Below are 14,140 nucleotides of genomic sequence, written 5' to 3' on the forward strand. Positions count from 1 at the left end.
TTGCTTACAATATTATTAACCGGTTACTTATTAGTCTATTAAGAGGTCAATGATCCTCAATTCTAACAGAAAAACATTTAGTACACAAAGGATCCTTTTATTTTAAGGGTACTGTTCATTTAGCCGGTTTTTAATAATTTTATGAAGCCGCTTACTGTATATTTGAAACATTATTTATATATAATATGCAATGTCGTATTATATTCTACAGGTAGGTATATTAACATTGTGTAATTGAATTTTTACAAAAGTAAACAGATTTTATGAATTTATATTATGAATCAATATGCCAATTAAATAAACTGAAGACATCAGATTGTTATTGTTTATATTAAAGCTAGCTTTTCATTTCAGTTTCAAAATCCCTGTAATTCTACGGCGGCCGAGTGACAACCCTGCTCGAGTATTCATCCCGCATTTCGCACGTGCACCCAGCGGCGCCTCCCTCCCGTGCAAGCGAGAAATCGCGTGCGTGAAGTGACGGAAGCCGTTAGCCGGCCCGAGCGAGAGACGCGCATTTACTTAAATGTCAGAGAGAGTCAGTGTCACACATCAGAAAACAGACAAAAGGATTAAAATTGATCGTCAAAATGGCGGCACCATCAAATGGTAGCGGTAACCTCGTCGAGGAATTTGAAGAATCTTTTCAGGTAAGCTAAGTTTCTAATCTGAAAAACGACATTTCTCTGTGAATATTAGCAAACAATGTTGTTTTATTTATAACCTCTATATTATGTATACATTTACAAACATCAATGTCAAAAATACAATTCCTACTACCAATATAACAAAAATAAATAAATCGTGGCTGGTGTTGCCGTGAATGATAGTAGAAGCTTCATATAGTGATTCCGCTTGTAATCACAAAAATTACTATGGGGTAGCGTGTGTACGTGACCTAGTTCTGCTTATGCAGCTTCGACTGTAGCAAAGGGATTTTCATACAAGCGAACCGAACGCATCCCATTGAAGAAGTCGGCCATTTTACTGATAATGTTTTCACATATTACGAAAATACTATCTTGTGTTAAATGAACTAAATGTTAAAATTGAGGACGTGATTTTGTTGTGTGACATTAAGTGATGGAAGGACAAATAATTATGGCGTTTTGGACAATGGTGTAACACAGTGTATCGTGGTGATATTGAATCTGGTCTATAGAAACAATTCGTGTGTTGATTTGTTGTGAAATATGTCTGGAGAGGACGCTGTTTGTTCCGGGAACGGGATGCAGATCCAGGTATTCCGCCCCACATGGGATGAGTTCAAGGATTTCAATAAATACATCCAATATATGGAGTCGAAGGGAGCTCACAAAGCAGGGCTTGCGAAAGTGATTCCTCCTCCAGAATGGGTTCCTCGTAAAAATGGTTACGATTTAGACGATCTGAACATCACAATACCGGCGCCGATATGTCAAGTGGTGACAGGGAAGCAAGGTTTATTTCAACAAATAAACATACAGAAGAAAGCTATGACTGTCAAGCAGTTCGCCGTGATGGCTAATTCAGCGAAGTACTGTACCCCTCGGCACTCAAGTTATGATGATTTAGAGCGTAAATATTGGAAAAATGTCACATATGTAGCGCCCATATACGGCGCTGATGTGAATGGAAGCATCACAGACCCTGACGTCAAAGAATGGAATATCAACCACTTGGGCACAATTCTGGACTTCGTTAACTCTGACTATGGCATTGAGATTGATGGTGTTAACACTGCGTACCTGTATTTCGGCATGTGGAAGACCACATTTGCTTGGCACACTGAAGATATGGATTTATACTCCATTAACTATCTCCATTTCGGAGAACCAAAAACTTGGTACGCTATACCTCCAGAACATGGAAAAAGATTTGAAAGAATTGCATCTGGATTCTTCCCAACTTCAGCAAAGACGTGTTTAGCTTTTCTACGACACAAAATGACTTTAATTTCACCACAGATACTCAAACAGTACTCTGTTCCGGTAAATAAGATTACGCAAGAAGCGGGAGAAATTATGATCACATTCCCATATGGATATCATGCTGGATTCAACCATGGTTTTAACTGTGCTGAATCCACCAACTTTGCTGCTCCCAGATGGGTTGAATACGGCAAACGAGCGATGCAATGTACATGCAGCAACGATATGGTGAAAATCTCCATGGATACTTTTGTGAAACGATTCCAACCAGATCGTTACGAACTCTGGTTGAAAGGGCAGGATATTGGCTGTCATCCGGAACAACCAGAAAAGATGGTTCCAGCTCCACATCCATCTGGGCAAGATATACTCTGCAACAAAAACAACACAGAACTTCCAGAGTCATTCATAGAAGCAGAAGAGGAAGGTCTTAAAAAGAAGAAACGTCACCCATTGCACTTGAAACGAGCGATGGCCAGTAAGAGCATATCAGAAGGAGCTATTGCCGTATCTATCCTTGGACATGATGTTATGGATGATGATGAAATGACAATGGCCGAAGGAGACCTTGATATGATGACATCCATGAAACGGCAGAATTTACCTGATGAAACACAGCTTGATGTCCTTGAGGATATATGGCTGAAGGGTGACGAGATGGATCCTTCCGAGGCACAACTACCAGATGTTGGATATATAGACTCTGATGATGATTCTGATTATGAGGCGCCAAGAAAGAGAGATAAAGGCAAAGGAAGAAAGAAGCGTAAAGACAGTTCAGAGAAAAAACCTAAATCAAAATCATTGTTGAAAGTTGAAGAAATTAATGAGGTTATTATTAAAACTGAAGATGAAATGAAAGATATAATCGAAAAAACAGAGAAGCCTAAAAAAGTTAAAAGAATGCCTGTGAAGAAAGAACGGAAAGTCAAAACTAAGAAACTGTCCAATGAGCAACTTGAACATATGGCTGCTGTTGTGTCAAACTGGGAATCTCCACCTCATGTTGCTGATAGCCCTCTGGATAAACAAACTGCAGTTTTACAAGATCCCTTGACTGATATAGATGTTAAAACAGAAGAACCAACACCTCCAACAGAAATTATTCCTGAAAAGAAGGAAGTGAAAAAACGGAAGTCATCAACTAAAACCGATCGACCGACGACCGACCGTAAAAAATCAGAGAAGCCTAGGAAGGAGCGTGTCAAGAAACCCCCAAAAGACCCAAGCGAAAGAAAGAAACCAGGTCCCAAGCCTAAACCTAAACCAGAAGGAGGTGAAGTTATTAAACAAAAAAAGCCACGAAAACCTCGCAATCCAAAGAAAAATGTAAATTTCGAATACAATTCGCCATTACAACCAATAATGGCAAGTCAGGACCGGGCATATGGTTCTTTACCATACCCGGAGCTAAAAAATTACACATCTACTTCAATACCACAAAATAGGGAGATTAATCGACCAGCAACATCCACTCCGAACTCGAGTAATGTCAGCCCACCGAAATCCTCACCATCACCAACTAAACCTTACTCCAGCATACTTCTAGATTCCAATCTACGAGTACCAACATCAAGCCCTGTTATTGAACCTATAAACAAGAACCCGAGTGCATTTGAAGCGGAATTCAACAAATTCATGGCTACAGCACATAGCAGGTCACTACCAAATCGGACACAACCGACTATATTAAAACAGTATTCTTACCCAAGGAAATCACCAATTAAAAGCGAAGAGACTGCTAAATCCGATGTTCCATTACCAGTTGGTCAATACAACGACAATATTTTCATAGACGCACCAATAGATTACCGAACATACAATGTACCTGTTGACCGATTACAAAATCCGAATCAAGATAACCGAAGTCAATGGAGATCGGAGTATTCACAGAATAATTATACACAATTACAGAATGTTACCCAGATGTACGGACAGATGGATTCAAATCAGTTTTACCGAAGTCCGTACCAATCACCATGGTACGGTTATCAAAAATAAGCAAGTGTAAATTAGAAATTCTGTTCAAACAACTGTTTGAAGTAAATATGATTGGGTCCGTTTCTCAATTTTTGCTCACTACTTAATTTTCTTGCCACCAATGAATGGCCGGTTATTGCTACTTAATGCTTGGTTAGAATGTGATTAATACGTAGCCGAAAAAGGCCTCTATTCATCCTGTACACAGGTAGGGGAAAAGCTTGTACTGAGTACCCTGTACCCCTAAATAATACACAGTACAGCCCTATTTAAAAATTACAAAGTTATTAATACGAGATTGAAACAGACTGATAAGTAATACATATAGTGTGGATAATACCTCTCCCAGAAATCATAAAACAATAAAAATATAATTGACAAGAAAATATATTTATTTGAAATTACAAAATTTTCCTTCTAAATACAACAACCAGAGGTGGATGTTTAAATGAACAGCACTTAAAAGTGCTTTTTAATATAAGCACGCTTATAAGTTTAAGTTGTAAGTATTGCTCAGCTTTGTTGTTTATGTTGTGTTTCCTTAACAAATTAATTAGTCAAAGTGAATAATAATTTTATAAATAAAAACACGTGTTTTACAAATAAACTTACTTATCTGGAAACCTACTTTCGCTTTTCACTGTCAATACAATATTGCCACCTTTTTTATGATAAAAAGTCTATGGACTTAACCATTTGTAAGCTTCGAACTAAAAAGCGCATAAGTGAAAAATTATTTTATAAGCACGCTTATTTAACAAGTAGAACATTTAAAATTAAATGTAGTTTTTTCCATGAACAACATCAAAAATATAGAACAGGGATTTGGAGGAGGTATTATCCAATCCATATGTAACCCAGGTAAATCCATCTATCTGTTTCAATGTTTAATATTCGATTCAACTGAAGAAGACAGGACATTGAGAAGCTAAGGGCAATACTATTGCATAGGTACTATTAGCCCGATTATCTGTCACTCCGTACATACTTGCTTCAAACAGGGATCTTTCTAGTAGATATTTGGAGGTAGCTGTGAAAATGTGTGGTGTGCTAGAAACGTAACGATATAACAATTTCTATTTGAGTTTTAGTTCCTACAAAAGCGTTTTTTTACGTGTTTATATACTCTTGATAAATCACTTGAAGAATACTTTCTTTTGAAACATAAAATGTGACATTCACTACAGCAAGGTTCCGTTTCAGTGAACATGTCTAATTTTGCAATGTCTTTGTATTTCTGCTTTTGAATTAGAATTTTTTTTGTATAAAATCTTTGTATTACACCACATTAAAACTTAGGCATTAATTACAGTAATTCACCTTGGTAATAGGCACATTTCTATAGCTCCTACATCCACTAAGCCATTTTTTTTTATCTTATTGACTGATTGTTAAAATTATTATCGTATTTTAAATATTTTATTAAAGTTTACGATAAAGCTAATGTTGTGAAAGTATCCATAACTATTTTTAAAAAACTCCGAAGTATTTTCGAAATTCTTTTTAGTGCAATCTGTTTATTTCAACGTCGCGTACGTGCAACTATTTTTCAAATTTATTTTAAATACGGAACCCCACCTTTCGGATACTAATTTACTTGTTAAATTAATTATTTAGCTAAGCAATAATTACGTTTGTATTAAATAAGCGTCTTCAGTTGTAACATAAAAATTTAATAAGTCATTATGGACTTGGTACTGTTTTTTTAAATTTGCTTAGATTTTGGCTTCTCGCAGCCTTAATGGATCACCATATTAAATGCCGCGGAAGCGCATTTATCCGATCAACGGAACGGACTTTTGTTCTTATGCAAACACATAAAGCTTTTTCTGGCTGACTCAAGTCGGTTCCGCGTTATTAAGCGTGATGACTCCTCTAATTCTCGTCCAACGGGAAGGCGTACAAAAATTAACATTAATATGGAAGAGTGTTATTGTCATACAGTCAGGTTCAATTTACATTGCCGCGGAACGGAATCGAAGGTATTTTTTTAAGATACGAGCCAAAAAACAGGTCGCGCGTAAATAGAGCCTTATTACCTTAACCGCAGATGGGTTCCCTTTAATTCCTGCTTGTAAGTTGAAGAGTAAAATTCTTATTTAAGCAGATAGTCCAGTCAACCAGAGACCATTCGCCACTGGTATTTATTTATGACAGCAACAGAGTCAATCAATGATTTTGAGCGCAATCTTACTTAAACCATAATATAATAAGGCAAGTAGTGTAACTCCATACAAATGCAGCACCGCGGCTTGTATATGTTCACGCTCGCAGCGCGCCTTGTACGGACGCTCGCTCAATTCTTGTTTACATACCAAACCACGTGGCAATTCGTGAGAGACTTAGCTAATAGATCACTAAAATTGCGGCGAGATCGGCCTCCCACCTCGTCCTTGTGCGTAAGCGAGTGCACTAGGCCAGACGCGTGCGCTGCGTTTGAGAAAGAAAGAGCTAGTAATACTTTCTCGGTTCCTCCGACTGCGCTATAACTTTAACACGTGCCGTGCAAGTCAATGACCTTTGGATCAAGCAGGATCAGGTGATTGTGAATCGATGTTTACCGCAATTAAATAAAAAAATAAGAATTTACAAAATTTTTCTTCGATTTATTTTATTAGTGATTTGGATTCATTTTCGGATAATAATGACCTTTGTAAATATGGCGAGAATGTATGTTAACACATTGAAGTCGTTCGCTCGGTGTTTAATAAAAATTGCATAAAATAGCAAACGTGTTTAATAGAGAATCGAGATAACATTCCGCGATTCTGGTGTAAAAATATCAATGTGTAAGTACTGCGTTTGACGAAGGTTATTTAGAGAATACAGCGATGAATATCATTAATTTTTTCATTCTCAAGGTGCATTAAAATAATATGTAACATACTCCACAGTCCGAACGACTTGTAGGCATTGACGCGCTGAACAAGCGAGTTACACTATTTGTTCCATGCTGGGGCCGCACTTGTGGCCACCTTGGATTATTACACGATCAATCATCATCAAGCAGCCTCTACTCCATCCGTCTTCGGATATAGGCCTCCTCCATATCTCTCCATTTACATCGCTTCCGTGCCACATGCATCCAGTTTGGCCCGCGAACATTTTAATGTCATCCACCTAACGAAGTGGCGGACGACCTCTGCCGCGCGTGTTGACCCATGGTCGCCACTCTATGATCCTCATTCACCGATCTGGATCCATCCTAGCTATGTGTCCTGCCCATTTCCCTGTCATCGTCTCAATTTTGTGTACAACGTCCCCGACTTTAGTTATCCGTTGAATACGCTCTTTCCATTGCCCTCTTTGCGATTCGTAAGTTCTCTGCGGACTTCTTCGTCAGAGTCGTTGTTTCCATGCCATAGGTGTATACTGGCAGGACACACTGGTTGAAGACCTTAGTCTTTATGCGTTTGCATCGCAATATTTGCTGGTTGGCCCCAAAAGCTGACGAAAGTGGCCCCAGCATTATTATACTATAGTTATACAATGTAAGCGCGACGTCCGTCCTGTCATGTCACTATGTGAATGTGGTGGGTTTTATTCTGTGTAATGATATGAAAAAATAGTTTGAATTCAAATGATATTTATTTTTAATATATGGATCCTTTTCATATAAATCACACAAACAGAAAAAGCTTTACCAATAATTTTAAATACATTGTAGATACTTTATGATTGCGTGATGAATGGTGTAATTTGGTTTTTAAGAATCTTTATTCTTTTAATTGTAGACTGATTTAAATAAAATTTTGTGTGTTTTCGTTTTGTCACGGTTATTCATAGTATTAACATGGTAAGGTACCTAATTAGTTAAAATTAAAGAAGAAAAGGTTACTTGATCTTTGAAAAAAGTTTAAATTCCTCTGTCTGTATTTTAACAGGTTTTTGCTAAATATTTTTAATAATTAACAACTATACAAAACAATTTATAACTGATTTTATAAATAAACATATAGAAAAAAATGTCTGCGATAGAATGTTTATTTGAAAATTTGAATTTAAAATTGGAACAGAATGGGACAGCTATATTTTTTTCAAAATTCAAAAACCTTTTCAAAACTATGTGTAAGTGAATTGATTGTTAGAGTTCTTATAATAAGAAATTATTTATTTTTAAGCCTTAAGGGTAGTCTTAAGTCTTTATGATTACACCTATTAAGGGTTGTGCCACACTAGACAGTGCGCTTTAATACAGGTTTCATCATAACAATGAGTGTTGTATGGAATGACATTTATTGACGACTTCGATGGTCCAACTGCTCTTGTTGAGAAAGTCCGTAAAGTACGAATCCCGGTAGGACCAAATTGGGAAATTAATTTTTCTAATTTTGGTTCTGGCCTGGGTGTTATAAGTAGTGTGTTTGTGTGAATGATTTCCATTTTTCTGATGCTCAAGTTTGGCACATGTGAAATTTGTCATTTTAGAGACAACACTCGCTGTGCATTGGTTATTGAAAATATTGTTGAAGCGTGCTGTTTAATAACGTTTGACCCTCGGATAGATAAAATGCTTCTTGTAAAAGTGCATTAAGGACACTGAAAATTATATATTAGGTAACTGGTTACGTCGTGAGAATTCGTGATGCAATATTTTAAACTTTATCCAATAAATAATAATGAAAGGTTCGGAGATTATTAAATCATTTAGTTTTTAACTGCTTGAGTCATAATGTTGACTTAAAGTGTTTACAAAATTGCGAATATTGCAACTGGTTTTTTTTTAAATGCAAGAGTGTGTGGTGGTCTTGTAGACATTAAAATTTCGCTTATGTGTAAAAAACAACTTAGTCATTATTGTATAAATACTTGTAACCGTTTGATTACGAAATGGATTTTTAGGGCGGCTTCAAATTGGACGCTTATGAAAGCGCTGCAGTTGCGCCACTATAAATTTCCTTACAATATTTCGAAGCGCAGATGCGCGCCTCTTTTGCAGACTAGATATTGTATGAAAATTAGTAGTAGCGCGACTGCACCGCTTCTATAAGCGTTTATTTTGAAGGTGCTCTTATTCTTATTCGTATAAAGTATATTATTAAATTGCCAGTTAATTTACGACAATTCTACCAAGGTCCAAAACAATAGTGGCCTTTTTGCGTATTGAATATTATGCAACTTGAAAGCTCAGTTGATATGGTCATTTCAGTTGCAGCTGTCTTATTACAGGTTAAAATCTATAATAATCAAATGGTTAGAAGAATGTATTGTAGTTATCTTTAAAACAGTTCTATGTAGTAATAATTACTATAGCGTTATAAAAATCTGTTTTTTGAATGGAATTCTTCAAATAAAAAGAATTAATGAAAATATGCACAGCGTTGTTCTTTCTTTGTAACCTTTCTTGACAAATACAAGATTACAAGCGCCAATTATCACCTTTTGAAGCTATTACTATAAATGTGGTTTTACCGTCCAAATCATTTCTGAAGATGCACCAGGAAAGAATTGAAATTTTTCCATACATAATTCAATCCTCGTCTCTTCTCATCAGTGGGAAAGCGCCTTACATCCCTTTGTTCTGAACGGAATGGAAGCTAATTTTTTTATAAAAGTAAGCTTTATTCCAGTAAGCTTAGATATCAGAACAGCATAATCGCATACAGGACCAAAATACTGACAAAACATGATAATATTTTAATTAAGATCTTTTTTTACTCCATATGAAAAATTATTTATTAGGCTGGTTTCACAGCTATGCAGTGCTCTGAATCGAGTATTTAATGTAGTGCGGATATTCACGGATGACAGTCGCCTATAATGAACGCACGGATGGCTCGTGCGGAGTTCACGCGGAGCGTATTCTGTACGGAGCAATCCGCGTCACTGTAAATCGATGTTCTAACACCAGACGTGTTACTCCACTCCGGTGCTTAACGGCTATTACATAAAAAAACTAGCCTAAAAGTATTCTTTCGTTTTTATAGTGGGTACGTAAGAAAAAAAAGCCGTTTAATACAGTTTCAGATAGAGAGGACTTAATTTTGTTACTACCGCTCTTCACTATCCACAGATTGTACTACACTCGACTGTACAGTGTGGTCATGTCCATGTACCCAGAATAAAAACATATTGTTGGTTGAGGCTCAATTTATATTGCCGCGGAACGAAAGTGAAGCGAATTTAGCGCCAAAAATCACGTGGCGTGTTTTCCGCGGAGCTCTCGCGCATGCTCAAGAATGCTCGAGCATTCCGCAACTACCGTCGGCGACTCCTCGGCTTCATGGACCAATAAAAAAATTAAAATTTTTAATTATAAACCTGTGTTTTCTATCAAAATTACTTCTTTCGTGAATTTTGGGACATCCAATATAACAATAATTACGCGATTTCGACGATTTTTCTTACGAAACATGCTGTACGACAACGACAAGTGCGTGCAACACCCTCTGAGCGCTTGGACTGCCGGCGATACATTCAGCGATATAGGCATTTATCGCGTAACATTGAGGCAGTGACGGAGCCCTGACCGGGTGCCATTAATACTCTTGCACGCTCTAGTGAGCACAGGATCAAAATGGAATACTTACCTACAGTTATATTTTCTCCAGTGATCCGGGTGCAATTATAAATCGTGTGGGAATAGCCCGTTTGTTTTACTTGCGCCGCGACTGGCAGCGAATGACGCAGGGGACGTCTTTGGGGGCGTCACGTATAGCGCCCGGCGCCCTCTAATATCCTACAGCCGTGTGCGCCGTGGTCACTACGCTAGCCACCTATCTCACAGAGGTGGAAGCAGTGACGAACCACTCTAGGTTCCACTACATAAATTCACAATTGTCGCCTCTCCCTCAGCGCGTTTTTCTAAACTTTATTCCAAATTTCAGGCATGCCTAAACGTACTGACGAAGCAAGATGCTTCCCCAAGCGTGGAGAAGGAAGAAGTTAAAGTGGAGGTGGAAAGATTCATCGACCTTGCAAGGCAGATGGAAGCTTTCTTCTTACAGCAAAGGTTTTCTTTTTTTTATAATATCAAGTGACGGGACGAACAAGTCGTGCGCCTGATGAAAAGCTTTAAATCACAAATATATGAGGCGCACTGACGTGACGGGAGTTGCTGGGAGAAACAGGTCGTGCGCCTCTTGATACGAGAAACGCCTATCCTTAATACTTGCAGTGCCACTCAAAGCTTTAAATCGCAAAGATCTTAGGGGTACTGCCACTGCGCCCGTCTCTCTGAGTTGTTGATAAGTCCCATGTCCTTGTAATATCACTAACACCCTTACCCTTCCAAACCGGAACACAGTAATGCTTACATTACTGCTTAGCGGTAGAAATAGGTAAGGTGGCATGGCTCAGTTGCTTTTCCAGATACACACGACGGCATGAAAGTTAGTAGTGGTAATACTGCGGCGCTTCTATAAGTATCTAGTTTAAAGGCGCCCTTAGACAGTTTCCTTTTGGTTTCGGATTTCCCCATGCTGTCCTAGTTAAAATCACACTGTATAGCGTAACGACGACAGATCTCGTTTTTCAGGTTCCTCTTGTCAGCTATGAAGCCTGAACTTCTGGTGAAAGAAGACAACAATGAGTTGAAATGCGAATTGCAGCGCAAGGAAGAGCTGCTTCGACGGCACTACGACAAGATTAGCCAATGGCAGAACCTCCTTGCAGATCTACAGGTGATTAAAAAAACTTTCTAATGTAAAAGCAAAATTGTTATCTAATATTTTGTAAGAGTGAATATGAAGGCGTTTTGTTATTATAAAATTTGACAATTGAAATGTTCTCGCCCGTTTTTTGATATTATGATCATTGACTTACAATTATATGGACGTCGGGTCCGCGCTAAAAAGTGTCCGAACTTATAGGGCGTTAAAATCGTATACAGAGCGTCATTCACGCTTTAGTCTTCGTTTGTTTCTTCTGACAGCGAAGCAAGCAAAATTAGATAGCACTACGATGATATTACAATTTAAATTCAACGTTTTAGCTTTTTCATATTCCTTTACATGTCACTACGTTTAGGTAAATAGGTTGACTTGGGACATTTTTTTCGTGGTTTTTGTATTAGACCCGTCGTCATATTTGTAAGTCAATGATTATAATACACCGCGTTTGTATATTGGCTATATATATTTTTTATAATATCAAGTGACGGGACGAGCAAGTCGTGAGCCTGATGGTAAGCTACACGCCTATTCATAACAGTTGCAGTGCCACTCAGAGCTTTAAATGACAGAGATCTGAGGGCACTGTCACCCTAAGCCGTAAGTTGACAAGTCTCAAGTGCCTGTATTTTCACCAGCGCCCTTACCCTTCAAAACCGTAACACGGTAATGCTGCCATTACTGCTTGGAAGCAGAAATAGTTAAGGTGGCAGTACTTCCCTGGACTAACTTTTTCCCCTCACATCTTTGCAATTTAAAGCTCTGAGTGTCACTGCAACTGTTATGGACAGGCGTGTAGCTTACCGTCAGGCGCACGACTTGTTCGTCCCGTCACTTGATATTATAAAAAAAAAAAAAAAACAAAAAGATACCTAAATAATAAAAGTTACCACTGTAATTAGGCCGAGAAACATTAAAATTATACTTTAAACCTTTTAAGTAACGACGTAGGTTTAATACGTAAATAATTTCACTATAATATTGTCTTGCAGGGCCATACAGTGTACAACAAATGTCAGCAACAGCAACAGCAGCAACCGCAATTGCAGCAAGCGGCGTCGCCGATGCAGCCGCAATGCAGCATGCAGCAGAATGTACAGGTAATTGTGAATATGACAAAATAAAAATCGAAGTAAAATATTTTCTACTCCGCGATTGCTGGTTAAATAGTGCAAAATAACTGCGTTTGTTAATTTTCCCACCCTCCCTGCACATACAATTAATAAAATAAAGGGTTTTCAACAAGAACATTGTTTTGTAAAACAAAATAAATCAATAAATTTAGATGACAATAATTCAAATTTTTGTTGTATTAAAAGAAGTATGGTTTGGCAATTATGAATGAAAAATGATATCTGATAAATGTCCACCACGACCACAGTTACAGATGTCGATTCTTTCATCAAAGTTTTTAATCACGTTTTGACAAAATGGTGGGTCTATTTCGTTAATCACTTCATGAATTTTGAGTTATAAGGCTGCAATCGATTCGATTGGCTCCGTATAGACGCTGTTTATAACATGACCCCATAAAAAATAATCCAGCGGTGTTAAATCACATGATGGAGCTGGCCACTTAACGACTGAATTTCGTGAAATTATGCGATTGGGAAATTTGGTTTGCAATATATTCATTGTTTCGGTGGCTGTGTGACTTGTTCCGTTGGCATCGGGCCGTTTTTTTTTTGTTGTTTTTTTGTTAATATAACGAAATTCAGCCGTTAAGTGGCCAGCTGGATCATGTGATACGCCAGTTCCGTGTTGATAAGTGTGGTGACTTCTTTACGGTATTTTTCAGGTGCAACAAATGGCAGCAGCAGCTGCAGCGCAACAAGCTGCGTTGCAACAACAAGCATTGCAACAACAACAGGTACCGCGTCCTCCGCTTCCACCCGCCTACCCCGCAGTAGCCCGACGGTAGCACATTGTGTAGTAGCATTTGGGTCAAGTTAGGGCCAGTGCAAACCGACGAACGACAAGGTAGAGGGCATTAAATTTACCAGTGCATATTTTATGCTTTTGCTTGTGTCGAGTAGCAGAGACACTGGCTTTATTTCAAAATGTATTTTTTTACAAACGAAATTAAAACCATTCGATAAATGTATATCGTATACTATACGTTTTCTATTTAGTTCAGTTGATATAAAAAAAAATCATTGGTATATAGTAACTATTGAATATAGCGGTTTCCTTGTAAAATTTCGAGGTAAGTTTGTGTTTTTTTCTATCGTAAATTTTTTTGGGAATCGCGTTTTTGCACCGCATATCCTCAAATTCTACTATATCGCACATGACAACTAACATAGTATTATCTTAAAATGGCTTTAAGTCACAAAGATTATTTATTACATAGGTAAAATAAATTTACACTTGAGCAGAAGAACGAGCAAGAAACTCTAGGGATTGCTCTTTTCAAATAAACTTAAATGCTATGGAATACACTTTGAATCAAATTTGTGTGGATTCTGGAGCCATGTCGTCTTTCCATACATCTTTATCTAACACGTAGTCTTCAATTTTGTAATATGATTTTTCGATCAAAATATTTTTTAATGTAGTTTTTAAACTTAGAAAATGATAAACTTAATATATCCTCCGGAATCTTATTGTAAAAACGTATACAGTTCCCCATAAAAGAGT

General features: G+C 37.6%; 1 protein-coding gene across 1 annotated transcript; it reads left to right on the top strand.

The window, feature by feature from the left end:
* The first annotated feature begins 967 nt into the window (after positions 1–967).
* On the top strand, positions 968–13,596 carry LOC113225749 (lysine-specific demethylase 4C-like). Its single transcript, XM_026458158.1, has 5 exons — positions 968–3,902; positions 10,718–10,842; positions 11,368–11,512; positions 12,493–12,600; positions 13,299–13,596. Exons 1-5 carry the CDS (start codon positions 1,194–1,196, stop codon positions 13,419–13,421), a joined length of 3,210 nt encoding a protein of 1,069 aa, XP_026313943.1. The 5' UTR covers positions 968–1,193; the 3' UTR covers positions 13,422–13,596.
* Positions 13,597–14,140: the final 544 nt, after the last annotated feature.

The sequence above is a fragment of the Hyposmocoma kahamanoa genome, unplaced genomic scaffold, assembly GCF_003589595.1.
Source record: "Hyposmocoma kahamanoa isolate Upper Pololo Valley unplaced genomic scaffold, ASM358959v1 172, whole genome shotgun sequence".
In the NCBI taxonomy this organism is placed as follows: domain Eukaryota; kingdom Metazoa; phylum Arthropoda; class Insecta; order Lepidoptera; family Cosmopterigidae; genus Hyposmocoma; species Hyposmocoma kahamanoa.

Excerpts from the sequence above, each read along its gene's own strand:
- LOC113225749 (XM_026458158.1), top strand. The coding sequence starts at position 1,194 with ATGTCTGGAGAGGACGCTGTTTGTTCCGGGAACGGGATGCAGATCCAG. Across the intron at positions 3,903-10,717 it reads AATCACCATGGTACGGTTAT|GCATGCCTAAACGTACTGAC; the intron begins CAAAAATAAGCA and ends TCCAAATTTCAG. Across the intron at positions 12,601-13,298 it reads GCATGCAGCAGAATGTACAG|GTGCAACAAATGGCAGCAGC; the intron begins GTAATTGTGAAT and ends GGTATTTTTCAG.